This window comes from Pan troglodytes, chromosome 10, assembly GCF_028858775.2.
Source record: "Pan troglodytes isolate AG18354 chromosome 10, NHGRI_mPanTro3-v2.0_pri, whole genome shotgun sequence".
In the NCBI taxonomy this organism is placed as follows: domain Eukaryota; kingdom Metazoa; phylum Chordata; class Mammalia; order Primates; family Hominidae; genus Pan; species Pan troglodytes.
This window is the reverse complement of record NC_072408.2, coordinates 46339049-46365248: the sequence shown is the minus strand read 5'-3', so window position 1 is coordinate 46365248 and position 26200 is coordinate 46339049. Positions and strand designations below refer to the sequence as shown.

The 26200-nt window shown below is 41.1% G+C and overlaps 1 protein-coding gene across 4 annotated transcripts in view; it reads left to right on the top strand.

The window, feature by feature from the left end:
- Positions 1 to 25047, top strand: part of SPATS2 (spermatogenesis associated serine rich 2) — a 160987-nt gene extending 135940 nt beyond the window's left edge. For all 4 annotated transcript variants that reach the window (XM_016923475.4, XM_016923476.4, XM_063786715.1 and 1 more), the window contains 5 exons: positions 12140 to 12198; positions 16636 to 16745; positions 20339 to 20441; positions 22270 to 22484; positions 23532 to 25047. In XM_016923475.4, the coding sequence (XP_016778964.3) occupies positions 12140 to 12198; positions 16636 to 16745; positions 20339 to 20441; positions 22270 to 22484; positions 23532 to 23843 (799 nt within the window). In that variant the 3' untranslated portion in view covers positions 23844 to 25047. The remainder of the gene's footprint in view (positions 1 to 12139; positions 12199 to 16635; positions 16746 to 20338; positions 20442 to 22269; positions 22485 to 23531) is intronic.
- The last annotated feature ends 1153 nt before the right edge of the window (positions 25048 to 26200 follow it).

Here is a 26200-nt window from a genome sequence, read left to right as displayed (position 1 = left end):
GCTAGGAATTTAATGTCATGTCTTCTGTTTTTCTTTGTTTGTTTGAGACAGGGTCTGGCTCTGTCACCCAGGCTGGAGTGCGGTGGCACAGTCATGGCTCACTGCAACCTCCACCTCCTGGGCTCAAGCCATCCTCCCACCCTCAGCCTCCCTAGTCCCCTAGCTGGGACTACAAGCATGTGCCACCACACCTGGCTAATTTTTTAATTTTTTGTAGAGATGAGGTTTCACCATGTTGCCCAGGCTGGTCTCCAATCCCTGGGCCCAAGCAATCCTCTCATCTAGGCCTCCCAAAGTGCTGGGATTACAGCCATGAGCCACTGCGCCTGGCTGTCTTCTGTTTTTCTTGACACATATTTTTGCTCCTGCCAGATTACTCATTGTCTCAAAACTTAACATTCACATTTCCTCTTCCATCTACTAGTTAATGCCACTTTCCCAGCCTGAAAATGTTCTCCTATTCCTCTGTATTTATCTAAATCCCACCATTTCTCCAAACTTTCCTTAAATTAAGGTCTAACTTCTGGAAATTATTTTAGGTAACTGATTTTTCCCCTTTCTGAACCTCTAGGAGGAAGCACCATGCCCTTTGCACTGCATTCTTGTCATATAAGATATTGTTGGCTTGTTTAGAAAATAAAGAGCTGGCTGGGCACAGTGGCTCATGCCTGAATCCCAGCACTTTGGGAGGCCAAGGTGGGCAGATCACAAGGTCAAGAGTTCAAGACCAGCTTGGCCAACATGGTGAAACCCCACCTCTACTAAACATTCAAAAATTAGCTGGGCGTGGTGGCATGCACCTGTAATCCCAGCTACTAGGGAGGCTGAAGCAGGAGAATTGCTTGAACCCAGGAGGTGGAGGTTGCAGTGAGCTGAGATCGTGCCATTGTACTCCAGCCTGGGCGATAGGGCGAGACTCCATCTCAAAAAACAAAGAAAAAAGAGCCGGGAGCAGTGGCTCATGCCTGTAATCCCAGCGCTTTGGGAGGCCGAGGCGGGTGGATCACGAGGTCAGGAGATGGATACCATCCTGGCTAACAAGGTGAAACCCCGTCTCTACTAAAAATACAAAAAGTTAGCCGGGCATGGTGGCGGGCGCCTGTAGTCCCAGCTACTCGGGAGGCTGAGGCAGGAGAATGGCGTGATCCCGGGAGGAGGAGCTTGCAGTGAGCCAAGATCGCGCCACTGCACTCCATCCTGGGCGACAGAGCAAGACTCCATCTCAAAAAAAAAAAAGAAAAAAGAGCTAAGTGTAGTAGGTCATCACAACTTTGCTTTGATAAGCCTCTGGTCTCCATGATTGTTCAGCTTACTGATTACTTAGTCACAGGATCTGATTCCATTCGGAACAAGCTTGAACCAGGAGGAAACGCAGTTCCGGGAGAGAGATTTGTGAATTCCTGCTGACTGGGAACCCAGCCAGGAGGAGCCTCCTTCAATAAATGACAAATGACATGGTTTCCTACCTGGGAACTGTGTATTTAGGATTGATTAGCTGACGTAACAACCAGGTCAATTTAACTTGAGGAAAGAGATTACCTGCCCTTTCCTGCTAGTATAAAGCCCTTTGCTCTGGTTGATTGAGTTTATAAACCACCTTATTTCAATGTTCTTGTAGCCGCTACTTCAAGACATAATTGGCAAGTGAGCTAACTCCATTTGGCACCAAACCAGAGCTTGGAGTTAATGTCACTTAGAAAGACATTTCTGTGTTGGTTATAGCATAAAAAAAAAGCAAAGAGTTCTAACAGATTTGCCCCAGTAAAAGTACATTACCCCTGACAAGGCACTAGGGAAATTATACAGATAACTCCTTTCACTTTGATGCCGAACAAAAACTGACACACCTATAGAAAGGTAAACTCAGAAGCATTCTAATGTATAAAACTTAAAATTTCTTCTTATTGGTGACTTAGCAATAATCATCTCTAGACCCAAGTTTACTTTTCTTGTTAATTAGTAATATTTGTCTGCTTTTCATTGTTGGAGCTGTTAGTTGACTTAAGTTTAAGGATATTAAGGAGGCAGGATATGGAGTGGAACATGAAGCTAGAATATATAAACTCCTTTGGAAGATTGTCATATAATGTGTTGATGAAAAATGCCAACAGGATACACACTCAGCTTCTCTTTTAAATAAAAAGTTTCCATTTTATGAAAGTCAAAAGGTATTTTTTAAAAGGAGAAATGGGTAAGAGAAAAAGATTATCAAGAAATGTGAGATTATATATCACAGAAAGTCATGTAAGTTTATGGTTAAGGTTTTGAAATTTTTCCTGATTCCTCTATGTCCTTTTATTGGCGCGTTTTTTTTTTTTTTCCTGTTTCTTTTCTTTCTTTCTTTCTTTCTTTCTTTTTTTTTTTTTTTAAGACAGGGTCTCTGTTGCCCATACTGGAGTGTAGTAGCGCCATCATGTCTCACTACAGCCTCCCAGGCTCAAGGGATCCTCCCACCTCAGCCTCTTGAGTAGCTGGGACTACAAGGCGGGTGCAACCATGCCCAGCTAATTTTTCTATCTTTTGTAGAGATGGGGTTTTGCCACATTGCCCAGGCTGGTTTTGAACTCCTGGGCTCAAGCGGTCCTCCTGCTTCAGCCTCCCAGAGTGCTGGGATTACAGGTGTGAGCCACCTCGCCCAGCTCAGAGCTTTTTTTTTTTTAACGTTAAATCAAGCTTAGTCTTACCGAAGGCTTTTAAGTCCTTACATTTAAAGGCCACATATAGATGCTGAAAACTTAGGAATCATTTTATGAACCAAACTACCTGCAAAATATTATCTCTAAAAATATCTAAAATGTGTAGAAATAAAGGAATGTGCTAATGTAATATGTATTATCAAAAATGTACATAGCACTGTAGTTCTAAATCATTCTTTGGTTTTTGAAGCTTAGTTTGTTGATATCTTGTTTCTACTAGTACTTGACACCATGGTTCTTGATTTTTTTTATTTAAAATTTAACTCTAACCATCTGTGAAAATAATTACAGGTTGAGTATCCCTTATCTGAAATGCTTAGGACTAGAAATGTTTTAGGTTTTTTATTTTTATTTTTTTCAGATTTTGGAATGTCTGCAGAAACTAGTTGAGCATCCCTAATCTAAAAATTCAAAATCCAAACTGCTCCAATGAGTATTTTCTTTCAGTGTCATGTCAGTGCTCAAAAAAGTACAGCTTTTGAAGCATTTTGGATTAGGAATGCTCAACCAGTAATAACATATGAAGAATATTTTACTGAACATGTTCAGTTATATTATTGGATTTTTTTAATCCTGATTTCTTTTCCACAAAGTAGGTATTCTTAATTCTGTTTTACTGAAAATAAATGTATGTCTTAGGTTAAGCAGTTTGCCTAAGTTGCAGATCCAATATTTGAATGTATATATTCAGACTCATTAACCTATGATTTTCATCTCATACCTCATTGATGGCTCACTTCCCCACTAAAGCTTGGCAAGGCTAGAGACTGTTGGTACATGTCATATTACAGACAGTTCCCTACTTATGATGGTTCAACTTAATAATTTTCCAACTTTATGATGGTATGAAAGTGATACACATTCAGCAGAAAGCATACTTTGTATACCCATACAACCATTTTGTTTTTCACTTTCAGTGTAGTGTTTAATAAATTACATCAGATATTCAACACTTCATTATAAAATAGGTGTTGTGTTAGATGACTTTGCCCAACTGCAGGCTAATATAAATGTTCTGAGCATGTTTAAGGTAGGCTAGGCTAAGCTTTGATGTTCAATAGGTTAGGTATATTAAATGCATTATCAACTTAAGATATTTTCAATTTGCACATGCCTGTAATCCCAGCACTTTGGGAGGCTGTATTCGTCTGTTCTCACACTGCTAATAAGACATACTCAAGACTGGGTAATTTATCAAGGAAAGAGGTTTAATTGACTCACACTTCTACGTGGCTGGGAAGGCCTCACAATCATGGCTGAAGGCAAAGGAGGAGCAAAGTCACATCTTACATGGTGGCAGCCAAGAGAGCTTGTGCAAGGGAACTCTCATTTATAAAACCATCAGCTCTTTTGAGACTTACTACCACAACAACAGTATGGGGGAACCACCCCTATGATTCAGTTATCTTCACCTGGCCCCACCCTTGACACTTGGCGATTATTACAGTTGAAGGTGAGATTTGGGTGGGGACACAGCCAAACCATATCAGAGGCCAAGGCAGGAGGATTACTTGAGTCCAGGAATTCAAGACCAGCCTAGGCAACATAATGAGATCCCGTCTTTACAGAAAGTAACAAAATTAACTGGGTGCAATGACACGTGCCCATAGTCCAGCTACTCAAGAGGATTGCTTGAACCCAGGAAGTGGAGGCTGCAGTGGGCCATGATCGTGCCACTGTACTCCCACGCTGGGTGACAGAGCAAGACCCTGTCTCTTTAAAAAAAAAAAAAAATTTCGATTTACAGTGGGTTTATTGGGACATAACCCCATTGTAAGCTGAGGAGCATCTGTATTGTTTCCTCTTCAGCTTAAAGGCTATGTAACAGAGAAACCCCAATGTAGGAGAATTTAGGGACTAAGGAACTTAGTCATTATGAAACAGGTTAGGATGAGAAGCACCAGGATTTAGGCTGAGCCTATGAAAGTATTTTCTAAGTTCAATAAAGTAAAACTATAAGAATACTCCATCTGAATATTCAATGTTCTTTTGATTTTGTGATTCAGAAGGTCCTAAATCACTATTATTCTTAAGTCACAACTTGTAGTGCCTTGTGATTCTGGGATTCTTCAGGTCAGATCAGAGTAGCGGGAAAGGTTTTAAGATTAAAGGCAGGGACACTGTGGGGTGGGGTTAATTAGAAAATATTTCTTTGGGGAAATGAATCATTATCAAGCTATGTAAAAAGCATGGTATTTACACTGGCGGAAAGGTTGGGGTGGACCACTGCATTTCAGAGATATGAGCAGAGGCATAGAAGGGACACGTAGGGACCACACACAGTCTAGCTGTTGCTATGGGGCAATAGTGAAAGTAGCGAGGGATGAAGTCAGAGGCTGAGATATAATGAGAGCATTTGATGGAGGGATCTGAATTTTGTTTTCCCTTTTTTTAAAGATTTCATTATTCCCTCTTACTTTTACTATATTGCCCATAATTATAATCGTTTTATTAGATATAAGTAAAACTAAAAATTCTACCACCTTAACACATAAGTAATTTTTATTTTCTGTGTTCCCTTGTGTTCCTTATGTATATTCATACATATTCTTGAATAGTTGTAATCGCAGTGAGAGTGTAATTTCAATGTGATCTTTTCACTTAAAATTAGTTTGATTCATCACTTCATAACTGCCTACATTGTGTTAGTGTGCATACATGTTTATTTAATAATTTATATACAATGAATCTGGAATGTATAATGATTTACCAGTTAATACGATTGCATTTTACTAAAGAGATATTCTGCTGAAACTGAGAAATCAAGATGAATACAGGAATTAAAATAATAATTGCTGCCGCTATTTACTGAGCTCAATTACTAAGCTTTTATTATATGTCAGAAACTTTTATGTACAGTGCTTCTAATCTATATAACATTATCACTTGTGGTATTACGTTCATGTTATAGGTGAGAAAGATGGGCACAAAAATATTTTACCCAAAGATACTTTTCCACTACACCATTCTTTTGTTTTCTGTCTTACCAGGTATTCCTGTTTGCTTTATTCTGCAGTGTTTACCTTCCTACACCACACGTTTTCACCTTTTTTGGTTTCTGGAGCTTTTAGACATTGGTGTCATAATTCCAGTTTCTTTTTTTTTTTAGACTGAGTCTCGTTCTGTCTCTCAGGCCGGAATGTAGTGGCGCAATATCGGTTCACTGCTACCTCTGCCTCCCGGGTTCAAGCGATTCTCCTGCCTCACCCTCCCGAGTAGCTGGGATTACAGGCTTGTGCCACTACACCCGGCTAATTTTTGTATTTTCAGTAGAGACAGGGTTTCACCATGTTGGCCAGGCTGGTCTCAAACTCCTGACCTCAGGTGATCCGCCTGATCCGCCTGCCTCGGCCTCCCAAAGTACTGGGATTACAGGCATGAGCCACCATGCCCAGCCAAAATCACAGTTTCAAATGAGGATCTGGTCAGCCATTCACTAAGGGGGCTTAACACCCCAGCCATTTTTATTTTGTTTTATTTTAATTTTTATGTTTTTGGAGAGACAAGATCCCACTTTGTTACCCAGTCTGGTCTCGACCTCCTGGGCTCAAGTGATCCTCCTGCCTCGACTTCCCCAAGTGCTGGGATAGCAGGCATGAGCCACAGTGCCTGGCCCTGGCTCAGCCTTTTTTTTTTTTTTTTTTTTTTTGTAGCCAACTAAAAACTTGAGGCCAGGCGCGGTAGCTCACGCCTGTAATCTCAGCACTTTGGGAGGCCAAGGCGGGTGGATCACCTGAGGTCAGGAGTTTGAGACCAGCCTGACCAACAAGGTGAAACCCCGTTTCTCCTAAAAATACAAAAATTAGCCAGGCTTGGTGGCGTGCGCCTGTAGTCCCCACTACTTGGGAGGCTGAGACAGGAAAATTGCTTGAACCGGGGACGCAAAGGTTGCAGTGAGCCGAGATCGTGCCACTGCACTCTGGCCTGGGCAACAGAGTGAGACTCTGTCTCAAAAAAACTTGAACAACATACTCCTTAGCAATACAGATTGTTACTGGTTCTTTTTCCTTAAGCAGATTATAAAATATCATCATTGAGTCACATGATCTCCTGGATTAGCTTATAACTGAGGTGCTTTTGACCATTGGAAAAGGAAAGAAAGGTTACTCCATTGAAAGCCTGTCACATGAGAACCGTGGCTTATGTTCACATTCTAACTTCTTTTTTTTTTTTTTTTTTTGAGACAGAGTCTCGCTCTGTCACCGAGGCTGGAGTGCAGTGGCACGATCTCGGCTCACTGCAACCCCTGCCTCCTGGGTTCAAGCAATTCTCCTGCCTGAGTCTCCCATGCAATTGGGATTACAGGCGCACGCCACATTTTTGTACTTCTAGTAGAGACAGGGTTTCATCATATTGGCCAGGCATCATCTTGAACTCCTGGCCTCAAGTGATCCTCCAGCCTCGGCCTCCCAGAGTGCTGTGATTATAGGCGTGAGCCACTGCACCTGACCTTTTGGGGAGGCTGAGGTGGGTGGATTGCTTGAGGTCAGGAGTTCAAGACCAGCCTGGGCAACATGGTGAAACCTGTCTCTACTAAAAATACAAAAATTAGCCAGGCATGAGTGGTGCACACCTGTAATCCCAGCTACTCGGGAGGCTGAGGCACGAGAATCGCTTGAACCCTGGAGGCAGACGTTGCAGTGAGCCAAGATCGCGTCACTGCACTCCAGCCTGGGCAACAGAGCAAGTCTCAAAAAAAAAAAAAAAAAAAGGGAAGGAAAAAAACTATTGGCAATTCTCTTTTTTGGTTATTTTATATGGAAAGAGGAAACCGTCTTCAAAGAAAAAAAAGGCGTCTGCATTGGCTTTGCTTGAGTTTTTGCTTGGTTGGTTAGTGGAATTAGAATGAATAGGTTTTAAGGCCATTTATGGTGGCTCATACCTATAATCCCAGCACTTTGGGAGGCCAAGGCGAGAGAATCAGTTGAAACCAGGAGCTCAAGACCAGCCTGGACAACATAGTGAGACCCCCGCCTCTATAATTTTTTTTTTTTTTAATTAGCCAAGTGTGGTAGCACACACCTTTAATCCTAGCTGCTCAGGAAGCTGAGCAGGAGGATTGCTTGAGCCCAGGAGGTCAAGGATGCCGTGAGCTATGATTACACCACTGCATTCCAGCCTGGGTGACAGAGCAAGACCCTGTCTTAAAAAAAAAAAAAATTCGTCCAGGTACAGCAGTTCATGCCTGTAATCCTAGTACTTTGGGAGGCTGATGTGGATGGATCGCTTGAGCTCAGGAGTTTGAGACCAGCCTGGGCAACATGGTGAAACCCCCATCTCTACAAAAAATGTAAAAAATTAGCTGGGCGTGGTAGCTCGTGCCTGTAGTCCCAGCTACTTAGAGGGCTGAGGCGGGAGGATTGCTTGAGCCCAGGAGGCGGAGGTTGGCAGTGAGTCTTGATGGTGCCACTGTACTCCAGCCTGGGCGACAGTGAGACCCTGTCTCAAAAAAAAAAAAAAAAAAAAAAAAAGATTCTAAGTTTTAAGCAAATAAAATTGAGTACAAATGTTTTCTGACAGTATTATTGAATGGTTTTGACTATTATCCCTTGAAATAATTGACCTGTGGAATTGTCAAGAGTTGCGTTTCCATTTTAATATTATTTTTCCAATGCAACAGTCATAAACAAATAATTAACAATTTTTTGGTACCAATGAATTATTGAAGGCAAGAGCTAGAATCTCTAACTGCATGTTAGATATCTGTATATTAATTAGAGGACTTGCTTCAAATGATAGACACAATTTGTGTTAGAGATATGAATGGGGATGCTTCAGTAACAACTATTCTGAGCAACTAAAATTATGCAAAAGCTTTAGGATAAATTGGGTGGGTGCAGTGGCTCATGCCTGTAATCCCAGGCAGGCAGATCACTTGAAGCCAGGAGTTTGAGACCAGCTTGGCAACATACCAAAACCCCATCTCTGCTAAAAATAGAAAAATTAGCTGGGCGTGGTGCCACGTGCCCATAGTCCCAGCTACTTGGGAGGCTGAGGCAGGAGAATCACTTGAACCCAGGAGGCAGAGGTTGCCATGAGCCAACATCATGCTATTGTACTCCAGAGCGAGACTCCATCTTGAAAAAAAAAAAAACACATCTTATAGAATAAGTCGAGCAAATGTGAACATGGTAAGGAAGTCCTGAAAAGGAAGGAAGGAAATATAGAACATTTAGTTACCAGTCTTTTTCTTTAGTAGCAGGAAGCAGTCATCCAAATCTATCTTTCATGATTGAAGAAAGGATATGGAAATTCTCAACACTGAATAAGGCCCAGGCTTAATAAGAACTAGTGTTGTTCCAAACAGGTTCCCAGCAATATTTAGCTGAATTTCATTAGCAATTTTAGAATCTAGTCTGCCAGATGCTTGGTGCTTATTATGGCATATTTCCATTCAAGAAAGCCTTGAGAGAAGCTTAGTACCCTGAGGTATTGGAGTGAGCAAGGTAATAGAGAGTCTGAATGAGCCTTTCATCACTCTCTGGGAGGACTCATTGCTTGCCTTTCTGGCATCTGAAAACCATTACCTCACACCACAGGTACTTTTGAACCTCTTGGCCACACATACATACTGGGACCATTGTTTAGCTCAGAAACAGATGGAAAACTTTAGCTTAAGTTTCTGTGTTAAAAGTTGTGTTACAATAGATTGTTGTTTTTAATTGTAAAAAATGCCTATGTTGTTATCCTTACACCTAACCTACTTTCCACTTTGAACTTGTCCCACCTTCTCCATTTATTTTGTGATGCCAACATTTCACTAACTTTTTATTATTAAAACTTTCAGATATATAGAAAGGTTGAAAGGATGGTACAATGACAGTGTATTTGCTGTGTGTGTGTATAATATTTTGGTGGAACCATTTGGAATTTGCAGATGTAGATGACATGTCACCCCTAAATGCTTTAGCATAAATAACCTAAAAATAGGTCATTCTTCTATACAACTATAATGCCATTATATAATTTACTTTTTTGATGTGCTTTTAATAAGAAATTTACTATTAAATTTTGACATTCATTTTTGTATTTTAAAGATGTAAAAATTTTAATGGAGAATTATAAATGCTGATCAACCTTTTCTCTGAGAAATATATCAGCATCAGTTAACTAGTAGATTCTCTTGTTTAACCCTGGGCTGACATCTTAGGACTTTTCACTAGATGTTGTCAATAGATGGCAACATGACAAACAACAAACAAAAAGAAACAAGTTCTTACTGCTTTTCATTGTTTTTTGGCATGAAAACATAAGCTAATATATGTATTTTAATTTTAATTTTTGTGGGTACATGGTAGATGGATATATTATAAGCTAGTTTTTTTTTAAATGGAGGGGTTATATGGTTGTCCATGCACTGTCCTATGAATTTCTTGTGATCACCGAGTTAATCAAAAAACAAAGTTTATTTAAATGAACACTAGTGATTCTCACAGGGAAAAAAAATGCTATCAGAATGTACTAGCACAAATTTCCACAAAAAAGTCTGATTGTGTTGATGCAGACCTTGCTAAAAGTGTCATCTGACATTCTACTTCTCATAATAAAGATTGTAAGCTGCAAAAGGCTTACTTGTTTGCTGTAGTCTTTTAATAAATATTTTACAAGCTTTGTCAGAGAAAAAGGATTTGTCATCTGATGGACACAGCGTCTGCATCTTAAGGTGATTTGGCAACAGAAGAGAGGTAATGTCAAACTGTAGGCCTGGCAGCTCCTGTCTCAGTTGTGCTTTTGTTTTGTCTTTTAGGTATTCCAATGCTGCTAGAGTTCTTGGAGCAAAATATTGCCAAGGTTTGGGAAATGCTTTCTTAGCAAACTACCCCACAATAATTGTATCTTCTCTCCAGTTTGATGCTTTTGGATTAATATGCCAACCAAATTTGTTTAGTTACAAGTCTGTTTATTAACATCATGCGTAACGATTATCAAACCTATGTTCTCTGGCACTTCCCTATAAAAGATTTGCTCCTTGAGGAAATGACCCTGCCTTAGACATTTTTGTATGTCTTACACTATAGTCTCCACATTAACTACTTTGTGCTAACATAACTATGTATTGAGCTAAATTGAATTAGAGCGAGAGAGAAAGAGTGTGTGTGTGTGTGTGTGTGTGTGTGTGTGTGTGTGTGTGTGTGTGATTACAACCAGAAACAAGAGCGGAACTTTTATTTACCCTGTAGTTATATTCCCCTTCAAAAGGAGAAATCAGAATGAACTCCAAATTTGAAGAAAGTTGGAACATTGCATGTTTGTGCAAGTATTAACATTCTAGATTTTTTTTTCTTTTTGCCACCACAAAGCAAAACCGATATGGTAAGGAAAATTATTTTCATCCAGAGGTTGAATACTAGGGTACTACTGTCTCCTGATACATTGAAGGCTGTGGGCTCTTTTATAACAACATGGAAAAGCTTTATGTGCCTATAAACCATTTACATTTGCAGTGGAAAAAATTCTAATTGCCTATTTAATGTTCTTTTTCTGTAAAAAGCCTACCAGAAATCTGTAATTCCATCCTTCCTAGTTACTATTATGTGTTTCTCAGAAACTAGCACACTATATGTCTATCTTTTGACTACTTTGCATTCTAAGTACTAAAATGTAAGTGGACTTGGTGCAACCATGGTCAGCTGTTGAAGACATACAAGTCCTAATCATGGATAAATTTACTATGCCCTAGTGGGGATATTGCTTGGTAAAAATTAATTAGATGCAAGGCCATCAAATTTTATAGACCAAAATATAAATATAGAAAGTATGAGTACAGGCCGGGTGCGGTGGCTCACACCTGTAATCCCAGCACTTTGGGAGGCCGAGGCGGGCAGATCACGAGGTCAGGAGATCGAGACCATCCTGGCTGACACGGTGAAACCCCATCTCTACTAAAAATACAAAAAAAATAGCCGAGCGTGGTGGCGGGCGCCTGTAGTCCGAGCTACTCGGGAGGCTGAGGCAGGAGAATGGCGTGAACCCGGGAGGTGGAGCTTGCAGTGAGCCAAGATCGCGCCACTGCACTCCAGCCTAGGAGACAGCGAGACTCCGTCTCAAAAACAAAAAAAAGTATGTGAGTACATACATGGTTAAGTAAGTAATTTCCACACGGACTTTTGCTTTAGCACAGCTTACTAAAAAATGTGTTTTGTAGCTTGCTACTGCCATCTGCTGGTTCTCAACTCTTAGACGTCTACAATTGGTATGCTGCTGCAATGTACCAATATTGCAATATAAAAGGGAATTGGGTCTATTTATTTTATTTATGGGAAAATCTTAAAATATTCTTTGTTGAGAGTAAGACATCAGAATTTGTATGTGGTCCATACAATATTTTTTTTAGTATGCTTTTAGCAAACAAACTCACTGGTCTTTCTCTACTATTAATAATGTGCTAATTTTGTATTTGAGTTTCTGATCAAACTTTTTATTCCTTTGTCATCTTTTCCTAGTTTAATGGATCGAGAAGTGGCGTTGCTTGCTGAAATGGACAAAGTGAAAGCTGAAGCAAGTAAGATGATTGATCTTTAATTAAAGCTATTACCTTCATAAATAGTAGGTACCTACTTCCCAACCCTTATAACAAAAGTTCCATATAAATACCATAATAAGAGTTTATATATTTAAATAATCTTAAGCAGTTGCACTGTACTGGCATATGAATCCTTTCAGTTGAAATAACTTTAAAGAGCCTGTTTTAAAAATATTTCCAAATCTTAATATTTTGAATGCAGAGTTCAGTGTATAAGAGACTGCATCATGGTATCTGCCACCAGGTTTTTATTTTATTTTGTTTCTTCCTCTAGTGTTTAAGCAATTCCACTGGGATTTTTTCTACTCGGAAAAAAACGTTTAGCATAATCAGAGAAGACTTCATTAGGTTGCCTACGATTGAATGTGTATACTCCTATCATTACCTATCTCAGAACTTTCTTTGTTTTCTCAGTTTATAGAACAGTCTTCACTCAATGTCTGTTATCAATGGGTAGGGAAAAAGTTAGAGAATTGAGGGTTCAAGATACCAGGTTTCTTGAAAGCTTACTAAAATAGATTCTGGAGGAATGAAGTCTAACTTTGGTGATTTGTGGGGTTTTGTACAGAAAAAACAGATACCTATTTTTTGATCATTTCTGTTAAGTGTTAGGTTAAACATACACAGCTACATGAAGACAAGGGAATACCAACTGCAACTTGTACAATGGCATTGATTTGAGGCATTTCGGTGGCAGGTTTTATCTTCCTGCATTGAATACCAGATTTATTATTAGGAAAGTTGTTTATTTTAACCCACCCCCAAACTGGTAAGAATAGAAATGCTGGGCTAGGTCGAGATCATGACTCACAGTTAAATCACTTGTGTGTGTGGTCACGGGCCAGAGGATGCAGCTTTGAAGCACTGAAATGACTTCAGCTTTGGTCCATTTTAACTTGAAAATTTGAGAATGTAGCAGAGATGCCTTCCACTGTTTTTCAGAGGTGAGATTTCGTTACATTGAGCAATATATTTTGAGTTTCTAAATTTGACATTTCAGTCCATTATTTTATCTGTATATTCTCTTTTTGAAAATGGAAATGCAGATAAACTAAAACCACTAAGAAGACATATTTCTTACTTTTGAGAAGAAGGTCCTTTTAGGCCAGGCATGGTGGCTCACGCATATAATCCCAGCACTTTGGGCGGATCACCTGAGCCCAGGAGTTTGAGACCAGCCTAAGCAACATAGTGAAACCTCGTCTCTACAAAAAATAAGAAATAAGGCTGGGCGCAGTGGCTCATGCCTGTAATTCCAGCACTTTGGGAGGCTGAGGCGGGCAGATCACGAGGTCAGGAGATCGAGGCCATCCTGGCCAACATGATAAAACCCCGTCTCTACTAAAAATACAAAAATTAGCTGGGCATGGTGGCACACACCTGTAGTCCCAGCTACTCGGGAGGCTGAGGCAGGAGAATCGCTTGAACCCAGGAGGTGGAGGTTGCAGTAAGCCAAGATCACACCACTGCACTTCAGCCTGGCGACAGAGCAAGACTCCGTCTCAAAAAAAAAAAAAAAAAAATATATATATATATATATATATATATATATATAAAAATCAGGCATGGGGTCATGTGCTACATGTAGTCCTAGTTACTTGAGAGGCTGAGGTGGGAGGATCACTTGAGCCCAGGAGGTCGAGGCTGCAGTGAGCTGTGATTGCACCACTGTACTCCAGCCTGGGCGATAGAGCAAGACCCTGTCTTGAAATTAAAAAAAAGAAGGTGCTTTTAAGAATATTAATACATCTTTTATATTAATAGAAAATTTTGGCCGGGTGCAGTGGGTCACGCCTGTAATCCCAGCACTCTGGGAGGCCGAGGCGGGCTGATCACGAGGTCAAGAGATCAAGACCATCCTGGCCAACATGGTGAAACCCCGTCTCTACTAAAAATACAAAAATTAGCTGGGCATGGTGGCATGCGCCTGTAGTCCCAGCTACTCGGGAGGCTGAGGCAGGAGAATCACTTGAACCCAGGGGGCAGAGGTTGCAGTGAGCCGAGATTGCGCCACTGCACTCCAGCCTGGTGACAGAGCAAGACTCCATCTCAAAACTAAAAAAAAAGAAAAGAAAAGAAAAGAAAATTTCAGATAGCGAGGCTAATGTAACAAATTCCCATCACTCAGCTTCAACCAATTATCAATTTGTGGCCAATCTTATTTTATCAAATTCAGAGCTCAAAGTTTTACTTAACTTCATCAGTTTTATATCTTTAGCTCTTTTCTCCCTGAAAATCCTGGTTCTCAATGATATTACTCATTTACCAATGCTATCAAGAGTAATTACTCATTTACCAGTGCTATCAAGAGTTGCTTTTTGTTTTTTACATATTATAATTTTATTAAGTAACTGATAGGTTTGTAGTATTTCAGTCTTTTCCAGTGTTGTATAATTAGGTCCTATGAGTTATCTGTTACTTGTAGAAAGCTTTTTATTCACCTCATTTTTGCCATTTTGAGAGCTATAATTTTGTCATAGAATCACTGAATGCTAGAGCTGAGAGAAACTGAAGTTGATACAAATGGCAAATAGGTTTTATCTTGGGACCTAAACCAATAGATCATTTGTAACTGTTGGGCTTTGGTGTTAAGAAACTTTTGTAGGCATGCTCCTGACTCCTGAGAAAGTGGGCCCTGACTGATTAGTGTGACTTGGGTCTAGGCAGCCCATGTATGCATCTCTGTGGCAGTTGGGCTGAGTAAACTTGCTAAATACATCCAGCTCTCTGTAATACCTGGTGTAACTCTTTAAAACTTCTGTTTTTTTCTGACGTGAATTTGGCTAATTCCTCAGTATGTTACAGGATTCTATGTATATCAGTTAGGGATTGAGTTTGACTACATGGAACAGAGTGGCCTAAATAAATGTGAGTGTCCTTTTTTCTCAGAAAATGAAAAGTACAGAGGTAAGCAACCCAGGGCTGGCAGGACATTTCCCAGATGACATTAGGGACCCAGGATCTTCTGTACTTCTGCCCAGCCATTCTGAGAGTATGCTTATGGTCAAAAGACAACTCCCTAGGCTCCAGTCGAGAAGGAGTAAAACGTTACATGCTAAGACTCCCTTAAAACGCTTTCCTGTAAAGCCTGCCCTTTGAGTTCTGCTTATATCTCAATGGGGAAACTATATCACATGACCGTTTCATCTGTAGCAAAGCCAGAAAATATAGATTTTTTTTTTACCCAATTATGTTGGTACCCAACAACATTGGATTTCTGATAGCCCTGAATGTTCCTGAATGTAGTTGGAAAGACTGTGTTCCATCAGCTAATGGTCTTTGCTACAGTCCTCCACTACCCAGTATCCCTCTTTTTTCCAAAATGAGAATATGTTCACCACCTCCTCAATAGCAATACCTCCAAAGTCTCATCTAGTTAGTTAATATTCAGCTGAAAGGCCAGGTCTTCAGAGTAATTTCAGATCTTCCGAGGATGGGGTCTCATAAATTAAAAGAAAGGCTAAATGCCCCCTTCTCCCACATTACATAGTTGGAGAAAGAAAAGGATAATTATAGTAAAAATTCCCACTTGGAAAAGCAATGATCAAATCTTGCTGGACGGGAAGGAATAGCAGAGTCCCTTCCCTGGTAGTAGAGAACATTCGTTGGGTGGTTTATCTGCTTCCTGGGAGGATTTCTTTGGTTTTGTTTCCACTGTAGCCCCTGTCTCTCTGGGAGATTTTTATTGTATGTTCTCTGCCATGACCATATCCAAGTTATATATCAGAAAGCATGCCAGAGAAGGTGGTTCTTAAAAGGGTGTAACAATCTAAATACCCATCACTAGGGAACTCGGTAAATAATTGTGGTATATCCACATACTGGGTGGCTGTTAAACAGAATGAAGGTGATCCAGATGTATTAATAGGGAATAAATTTCAAGATATATTAAGTAAAAATAGCTAAGGTAAAAGACCATGTGTATGATATACTTCCATTTGTGAGAAGGGAAAAAAGAGAGCTACATATGTATGCATGTTGTATGTACATACACAATATTTGGACGTGTACGTAAGAAATGGTGAACAGTCGTTTCCCCTGGAGAGGAGACCACAAAATCAGAAATAAGAGAGATGCTCTTTTCATTTTATACCCAACTTACTCTAGATGAATATTTTTTATTATGTGTACATATTTCCTTTTTAATTTATATGCATCTTGATAAAATTTTTTTGACTGGAAGGAGAAATAACAATGATTTATGAGTGTTTGTGATTTATAAAAAATATTTACCACTTAACTGCCTTCAGAGACCCAATGGAAGGTAGAGACCAGACTTTTGATATTTTCATTTTCTGGGTGGATAGGCAGCTAAGCCTTTGGCTGACCAAATACCTACTGCAAGGCTTATATTTCTAGTTCTTCTTTATCCTATTTAGCAGCAACATAAGGTTCACACTCACTTTTCCTCTACAGTGGAAATTTTGCTCAGCCGACAAAAGAAGGCTGAACTTCTAAAGAAGATGACTCATGTGGCTGTTCAAATGTCAGAGCAGCAATTGGTTGAGCTCAGAGCTGATATCAAGGTAAAACTTCTTTCTGCTTTCTGCCTTTCTTCTTATCCTCAGGGGCTAAAGTAAGAAATTTTCATAATTCATGGCCATATCTAATATATTAAACTCATGATCTTCCTTTCCCAAACCTGGCCCTCTTCCAGGTCCCTTTCTCTGTAAGTGGTATTATCATCTACCCAGTTGTCCCAGCTGGAAACCTTAGGAAATTTCTCCATTTCCCACCTTAAATCTGTCAGCACACCCCATCCATTTGACTAAATCTCAGATCTCACCTTATCTCTTCATCTCCACCACCACCATTATGATCAGGTTACCACCATCTCTTGCCTGGACTTCTGTAAGAGCCTCTTAACTGGTTCTGTTCATCCATTCTGTCTCTGCCCCACCCGCCCCACCCTCCATGTATGTTCCCCACACTACAGCAGTCTGCTTCAAACTTTCTGTTGCTTTTAGGATGAATACTATAATCCTTAATCCGGTCTGAAGGACTGTGCAGTCTTGCTCTGCCATTACCCTCAGTTCATACCATCCCCCCGGTCCTCTGCCCTCAAGCAGAGGCTGGAGGCTTCTACACTCCACAGACACACCTGCTTTTCCATCTGTCCAAATGCTCTTCTCCCTGCCTCCAACTACAGTTACCACTTTTTTTTTTTTTTTTTTTTTTTTTTTTTTTTTTTTTTGAGACAGAGTCTCGCTCTGTCACCCAGGCTGGAGTGCAATGACATGCCATCTCGGTTCACTGCATCCTCCACCTCCTAGGTGCAAGCAATTCTCCTGCTCCAGCCTCCCGAGTAGCTGGGATTACAGGCGCCTGCCACCACGCCTGGCTAATTTTTTTTTTTTTTTTTTGATTCGGAGTTTCGCTCTTGTTGCCCAGGCTGGAGTGCAATAGCGCAATCTCAGCTCACCGCAACCTCCGCCTCCCCGGTTCAAGCGCTTCTCCTGCCTCAGCCTCCCGAGTAGCTAGGATTACAGGCATGCGCCACCATGCCTAGCTAATTTTTGTATTTTTAGTAGAGATGGGGTTTCTCCATGTTGGTCAGGCTGGTCTCAAACTCTCAACCTCAGGTGATCTGCCTGCCTCAGCCTCCCAAAGTGCTAGGATTAGGGGCATGAGCCACCACGCCCAGCAGCTAATTTTTATCCTTTTAGTAGAGATGGGGTTTCATGATGTTGGCCAGGCTGGTCTTGAACTCCTGACCTCAGGTGATCTACCCGCCTCGGCCTCTCAAAGTGCTGGGATTACAGGTGTGAGCCACCGCGCCCGGCCCAGTTACCACCCTTGACCTCCTCATCCTTCCTGACTTCCCCATCATATCTCCTCATTCTGTGCTTTCAGAGCATAGTTATGACTTTATGTGCATTGGTTAATTTGTCTTCCCCACTAGATAGTGAACTTCACAGTGGCATGCAGGAGCTCCTGTCTCTCCAAGTGCCTAGCACAGCACCTTGGCATGTACTTGGTCTTCTGTAAATAGTTAGTTGACCAATTCTGATTTTATAGAGAAAAATTATCTTTGAGATGTTTGTTATAATCTATTTATAACAATTACTTGGGTTCAACATTTATACCTTTTTATTTTTATTTTTATTTTTTTTTGAGTCTCGCTCTGTCATCCAGGCTGGAGTGCAGTGGCACTGTCGCCACTCACTGCAACCTTTACCTCCTGGGTTCAAGCGATTCTCGTGCCTCAGCCTCCCAAATAGCTGGAATTACAGGCATGTGTCACCACGCCCTGCTAATTTTTGTATTTTTAGTAGAGACAGGGTTTCACCATGTTGGCCAGGCTGGTCTCGAACCCCTGACCCCAAGTGATGCACTCATCTTGGCCTCCCAAAGTGCTGGGATTACAGGCATGAGCCACCACGCCTGGCCAAATTCTTATATAAAGAACAGTGTTTCTGAGACTAAGCATGTGAACCTGAGGGAAATTGGGATATTCACGGATGGTTGTGGTCATTGGCATTCTAAATAATTGCTTATAAACTGCAAGCTGTAACAAAGGGAGTTGGCCTTCTCCACACCTGTGCCCTTTACCTCTTCTCTTTCTGAACACATAAGATTTATTGTCACACTGAGAGAACACTTGCTGCAGAGGCTGTACAACAGTCTCTCTAAAATAAAAACAGAGGTGGAACATCATCCAGGACCTTACAGGGATCCTTGCGATCGTCTGACCCAGTGTTAGACCTGTGGAGTGTTGTTGTTCTCTCACTGCCTCCCCTTTAATTCTATTGGGGTGAACTAGCCAAACCATGCAAATGTTCAGTTACTGTTTTCTGTTTAACTAAAACTATATGATTAAATTTTATAGAAAGGCCTCCTCACATTGATGCCAGTCAGTCTCATTCAACTCTCGGGGAGAAGCCGGAAACCCCTTTGCAATTAGATGAGAATGCTGGCTCTCACAGGCTTCATCTGTTCCTCTTCCCACGTGGCTGAAAAGCTGCTAGAAATATTTCTGCAGGCTGACTAAGGATCTGTTTCTCTCCACTTTTTCAGTGTACTGAAGTGGGTGCTGTGCAATTTAAATGTCTTATTTCCAGATCATTTTATTTCCGTCATTCCTATTATGTCTTTGACTCAACAAACCCTAGAATTTGTTTCAGAATTAATCTCAGACTGATATTACATGTCTGAAGGCTTTGTAACAAGAGGTTCGTGTGCTTTCCTAAGCCACAACATACTCTGAAACTTTAGGAATTCAAGGCCGGAAGGTCATTTTTCTCTCTCCTTTCCCTTTCAGTGCTTCTGGTTGCTTCCCGAGAATTCTCATGCAGAGTGGTATTAGCCCACCCCCAGTTAAGAGGAGTGCTCTGAGGGGTTCAGTTCTTCCAAATTATATCTAGGCCTTTCACTTCTCTTTTTTATCTCCTTTTCATCTGAAAAAAAAAATGATTCCAGTCTACGTTAGACATTGTTTAATGAAATAGACCCCCAGAAGCACTTTATTCCTGACATGTTTCTAGTCCCATGATTTTTATAGCATGGTTAGTTTTTGACTCAAGGGGTTGGTTACTTCTCAGCTCAGTCTGCTTAAAAGGATTAAATTACTTGCAGCATAAACTTCTCATTTGCAAAGTTGACTTTTCACATGAATGATTTTCCATCTCAAGAAATTGTTCCTATTTCAAGGACTAAGAAATCCTACTTTATTATAAAGAGATGAAGTAGGTTTCCTAAGGAAGCTCCTATTAACACCAAACCATCTATCTAAATGGTATCATTGTAGTACCTTGTAAAGATTTTTGCTGCCTCTGTTTCTATATAAAATGGAAAGACATGGAGAATAGCCAACAGTAGAAAGATGGCCCTCTACTATAAATTCTTCCTCCTTTTTTCTTTCTCTGTAGTTTCTCTTGATTATATCTAATGGGCTTTAGCCATCATGTAGCATTTCATAAACTTACAAACTTATCTGTGGGCTCTTGAGAAAATGAATGAATTTATTCGATCACCTGGCGTTGGTCATGTGATGGCCATTTAATAAACTTTGAAGCAATAAAAAGACAATTGAAAATGATTGTTTTATCTGTATAGCAAGTTATAGATTCCATGGATGTTGTTTGTCTAACCTGGAGGCCTTTCTTTGTCCTTTCTCCAGCACTTTGTTAGTGAACGTAAATATGATGAGGATCTGGGACGAGTAGCCCGGTTCACCTGTGATGTAGAGACCCTAAAGAAGAGCATTGATTCATTTGGACAAGGTGAGATGGTGAGAGGGTCTGGGCACTACAGGTGGTGATTATTAATTAGAGACTGACGTGCTGATTGTCTTCACCACTGATTCCTCATTAGTGCCTCTTGTTTGCTTGTTTATATGAAAACTAACTCTAGGATGCTTATGAAGTCCATGGGTGCAGATACTTTGAACTCTGAGGACAAGTATTTGCCAGCTCCCTAAATGTGAAAGACTGTTTTTTCATGCCATATTGAGAGGTGCATGATATGTGGTATAAAGAGCATGGGGCCCTACAGTCAGATCAAGTTTGAATCCCTGCCCCTACAGTAACCTCATTTTACTCCTCTCCAAAGTGGAGATAACAGGCCACGCGCCGAGGCTCACATCTATAATCCCAACAACTGGAAAGGCTGAGGCCAGAGGATCACTTTAGCCCAGGAGTTCAAGACCAGCCTGGGCAACATAGCGAGGTTCCATGTCTTCAAAAAATTCAAAAGAAAAAATTAGCCAGGTGTGGTGGCACATGCTTGTAGTCCTAGCTACTCAGGAGGTGGGGTGGGGGTGGGTGAGAGGGGGAAGATAGCTTGAGCCAGGAGTTTGAGGTTCCAGTGAGCTATGATTGCCACTGCACTCCAACCTGGGCACCAGAGCAAGACTGTGTCTCTAAAAAAATTAATAAATAGGAGAAAACAATACTTGTCTTGTCTGGCACATAGTAGATCCTTAAATAAAGCATTAAAGGATAGGGGAGTGCCTGTGAGATGAGAGTTTCTAGTGACCTATTTGTCAAACCCTGAACTCAGCCTCTCTGTTCTTTCTGTCTAGTATAAAAGTGAAATATTGCCAGGCGCGGTGGCTCATGCCTGTAATCCCAGCACTTTGGGAGGCTGAGGCAGGTGAATCATGAGTTCAGGAGATTGAGACCATCCTGGCTAACATGGTGAAACCCCATCTCTACTAAAAAATACAAAAAATTAGCCAGGAGTGGTGGTGGGTGCCTGTAGTCCCAGCTAATCGGGAGGCTGAGGCAGGAGAATGGCGTGAACTCAGGAGGCGGAGTTTGCAGTGAGCTGAGATTGTGCCACTGCCCTCCAGCCTGGGCGACAGAGCGAGACTCCGGCTCAAAAAAAAAAAAGTGAAATATTTAACCTATGGCAGCAATTATAAACTCATCATTAATCCAGCTTAAAGCCAAGAAAAAAATCTAGAGAGTAGTTTTAAACCACTGGAATTCTAACACAATTTGAACTGAAAATATTGATATTTTTTTCAGTTAGATAGGTACTTTGAATTTGGGATTAATTTTGCAGAAAGAAATTTGGCAATATACATGTTTGTTATAAAGATTAGTTCTATTCATATTTAACTGATCTTGATTATTTATACCTTGTGTCATTCAAAATTCTTTAAAAAGAATTTAGTAAAGATTTTATTTATGTACCTTTTTCTTTCTTTGCAAAGGCTGTTCTTTAGAATGTTTCTTGCATAGGAAACTGAACATATGGTCTGTACTATTGTTCCCAGGCTTAGTCAGCTGCTAGAGCCATAGTCAGGAGTTTAGGTAGTACTAGATCCAATCCCAAGAAGTCATTAGTTGGTGGGGAATGGGTAACTTTGATTTTAACTGTTCGCTTGTGTAAGAATTCCTTTACAAAGCAGTGGGGCTTTGGAGGAAGTGGAGGAAGAGGGCAGAAGGGAGATTTTTCTTCCTGTTACCAGTTTTATAGGTTTTTCTTTATTCGAATAGACAGTTCTTTATCTTAAATTGCTCGTTGTGAAATTGAGAAAGTAGAAACCTTACCCATTGTGCTGTTCTATCATATGATCATATATTCCTCATATTTCTGTTTCAGTGTCTCATCCAAAGAACAGCTATTCAACCAGATCCCGATGTAGCTCAGTTACATCTGTGTCCTTGAGTAGCCCAAGTGATGCCTCTGCTGCTTCCTCTTCCACCTGTGCCTCTCCTCCCAGCCTTACAAGTGCTAACAAGAAAAACTTTGCACTGGGAGAGACTCCTGCAGCCATAGCAAACTCCAGTGGCCAGCCCTACCAGCCACTTCGGGAGGTAACCTAGCTTCTACACTGAGCATGTTAGGAAGAAAACCCTCCAGATTGTCAAAGCTTAAATGCTGTTAGCTCAGTATATTATCTTCCTCTCTATTCCCATTCCATGCCTGTTTTGAATCCCTCCAACCCAAGTTAGTTCCTGAGAAAGCATTAGATACGTATGTTCCAAACTGCCAGCCAGTTTAGATTTCCTGTTGCCAAGAACTGCTGACTTTCTTGTGTTGGCAGTGATCCCTGCTGTTGTAGATAGTATTGCCTGGTAATTAGTCACACTGGGAGTCGTGCACCCATCTCAAGGTAGACAGGCACCACAAGTGGCAGTTTTACCAGTGTGCATCTGAAAGCAGCAGCTCCCTAGAAGCACAATGTGGAATTTACAGGGAAAGAGAGAGTGAACTGTTGGGGATGAGAGGAAAACACTAGAAAGCTGAGGAGTAATCCATAGGTTCTTCTCCTGTTTGAAGAATAAACACAAGAGCAATCCAAGGCAGTACTGTCAGTAATTCTTCAGAACTGGTATGATGTTTGGAATTGGAGGACAAAAATAAAATCCCATACCATAAGCTTTCCGGATTATAATGCAAAAGATGTGCTGAATGCCACAGCAGCATACTTTAATCTGTAGTTCATGACATTTAGCAAAGCAGGCCATAGTGATGTTTACTTTATTATTCCAAATGTGTATTATCTTTACCAATGGCCTTTTATCTGCAGAGTTCAGACATAATATAATGTACTTGTCCAATCGAGGGCTTGTAACAACCCAGAGAATGTTCTTTCTTCCTTATCTTTCTTCTTGCATCCAGCTAAAGAAAAGTAAATTCTTCAGTGGAGAAGAGCCTGGGCATGAAGAGCAGGGAAAGATGGATTAGTTCTGAAGTAGTGGCTAGGTTGGATTGGCTGAGAGAATTCTTTGAGTCTTGAGAGATAACTGAGTCCCAAGCATGGAATACCACAATTCTGCTTTCAGAATACTCCTGTAAAGTGAACGAATGGGGTACCATAATGCTAGAGCACCTTGAACATTGTATTCTTTCATCTTTAGGTATTGCCAGGGAACAGACGAGGAGGACAGGGCTATAGGCCACAAGGCCAAAAGTCCAGTGACCCCATGAACCAAGGGCGGCATGACAGTATGGGTCGTTACAGAAACAGCTCGTGGTATTCATCTGGTTCCAGGTATCAGAGTGCTCCATCTCAGGCACCAGGAAACACCATTGAAAGAGGCCAGACTCACTCTGCAGGGACCAATGGAACTGGAGTCAGCATGGAGCCCAGCCCTCCCACGCCTTCATTCAAAAAGGGGCTCCCCCAGCGCAAACCCAGGACCTCTCAGACTGAAGCCGTGAACTCTTGAGAGAAAATCCAGTTGGCCTCTCTCCTCTATCCACACAATTCAACTTGATAACTGGACTTTAGGAAACTTACAGTTAGATTTAATAACAAAAAGAAGTTTATGCGTATCACTTTTTGTGCCATTCTAAGTATTTTTGGTTTCTTGTCTCCTTATTTCCTCTTTACCATTTTTGGAGGGGAAGCTATTTTTTTTCCTTGATCTTTCCCAGTGATATGGATTGAATCTGGTTGGTCATTTCCACCAGGAATCAGAGGCAGCTGTTACCAGGTTTCGGCCTTCCAGTTGACCCCTCCACTGTCCAGGCTGTCTCAGGAGGAGGTGAATCAGAGCTAGTCTGTCACCTTTCCAATCTAAGCAGAAGCCACAGGTGCCTGACAAGTTCCCTTCGAACAACTATTTGACCAAGAGAGGCAATCAGGGGATTGTATACTGCACTGGATTCGCCAGCGAAGGGAAAATTTAATTAGTGAAAAGGAAAGAACACTAGGAAACATTTGAGAACCTGCCCCTATCCCAGAATGTGCTGGAGATTTGACACTCAAATCAGTGTTTAGTCTTCTGCTTGGCACCATAGCTTAACCTGCAGTTTCTTCAAAATGCCCAATGCCTTGTTTCCTATTACCTTAGATTGCAAACCAGTCTAGGGAAGTCTATGAGAAAGTAGCATTTAATTAAAGTTAAAAAAAAAAAAAAGGTTGGGCGTTGTGGCTCATGCCTGTAATCCCAGCACTTTGGGAGGCCGAGGCGGGTGGATCACTAGGTCAGGAGTTCAAGACCAGCCTGGCCAACATGGTGAAACCCTGTCTGTACTAAAAATACAAAAATTAGCTGGGCATGGTGGCGTGTGCCTGTAATCTCAGCTACTCAGGAGGCTGAGGCAGGAGAATCACTTGAACCCAGGAGGCGGAGGCTGCAGTGAGCTGAGATTGTGCCACTGCACTCCAGCCTTGGAGACAGAGCAAGACTCAGTCTCAAAAAAAAAAAAAAAAAAAAAAGCATTTTTCTGTTTTAATGTTTGGAGACTTTTTTTTCTTTTTTTTTTTTGTTCTCTCCCTTTCCTGAACCCTATTCTGATCCTGAACCAAATTTATAGCAATATAATTAGTGTTAATCTAAGGCATTACTCATCAAAAAATTGCTGCAGTCTTTATAGTTGAATAAATAAAAACAACTGCATAAATATGCCCACTTTTGTTTCATAGCAGCAAGTGGTTTCATTTCATTATGTTTTTCTTTGGGCCTCATGGGGGTAGAAGTCACTCAGACAGCTTGTTCCAGGATTAAATGAGGGTATCTGATTCCCAAGTCATTTGTCTGCCACCACTGCGTACCTTCAGAACCAAATTAAAATGTGAAAGCCAGGAAGAGCAAATGCAGTTGTTCCTAGTGAGAAAGGATCATAGGATAGGGAATGGTGACTTTCCAAAGGAGAACTTAACCACTTTAAGAAAACCACAGCTCTCCAGGCTCTCCCAGGTAACCAAAGTTTATAATGGCACTGCTCTCCCCAACTCCCTGTCCCTTGACTGAGTATTGAATGTAACCGTATAATTGAGCTCCTGCGTGTAGCAGGTGGCATGGGTGCCAGACCCTTCCACCCCACACTCACCCCCAGCATCTGTGATTTAATCACAGCAGAGCTTTTCTTTCTCTGGCATGTGTTCTCCCAAGTCTGAAGCCCAGACTGTAAGTGGCAGCCGTGCAGAACGTAGCTGCCTCAGGGCTTCCCTTGCCTCCTTGGCTGAGTGAAGCTGAGCTGCCAGGGTTCAGGTTGGTTGAACACATTCAGAGAGAGTGTGTGTATCTGTCTGTCTTTCAGTAAAGAAAACAGTAGTCAAGGAGTTCTGGGAAAGCCATTTTCCAAGAGCACCTCATTTTGGGGAATTTGTCCAACGACACCAACAGCCTGCTGGGTGTCAGGAAAAAGCCCTGCATTTCTGATTAATTGCTTACCTGTACTTTATCAGAAATCCAGAGATCGAAGTGACCTTGAAGGATTATGAGGTCTGTCCCTGTATCCAGGCAAGACCGTACTTAACCACCCAGACAGATGGGACAAGGCATGTTTATCAAAAATGCCTTGAAGTTGAAATTAAAATCTCCTTATAGAAAAATATTTGAAAATTTTTCATGACCACAAAAAGTTTGAAAACTATGAATTAAAAAAGTTTTTATTATGAAAGTAGTATTTAAAATATCTGGCCGGGCGCGGTGGCTCACGCCTGTAATCCCAGCACTTTGGGAGGCCGAGGCAGGCGGATCATGAGGTCAGGAGATCGAGACCACCCTGGCTAACACGGTGAAACCCCATCTCTACTAAAAATAAAAAAAAAAATTAGCCGGGTTTGGTGGCGTAT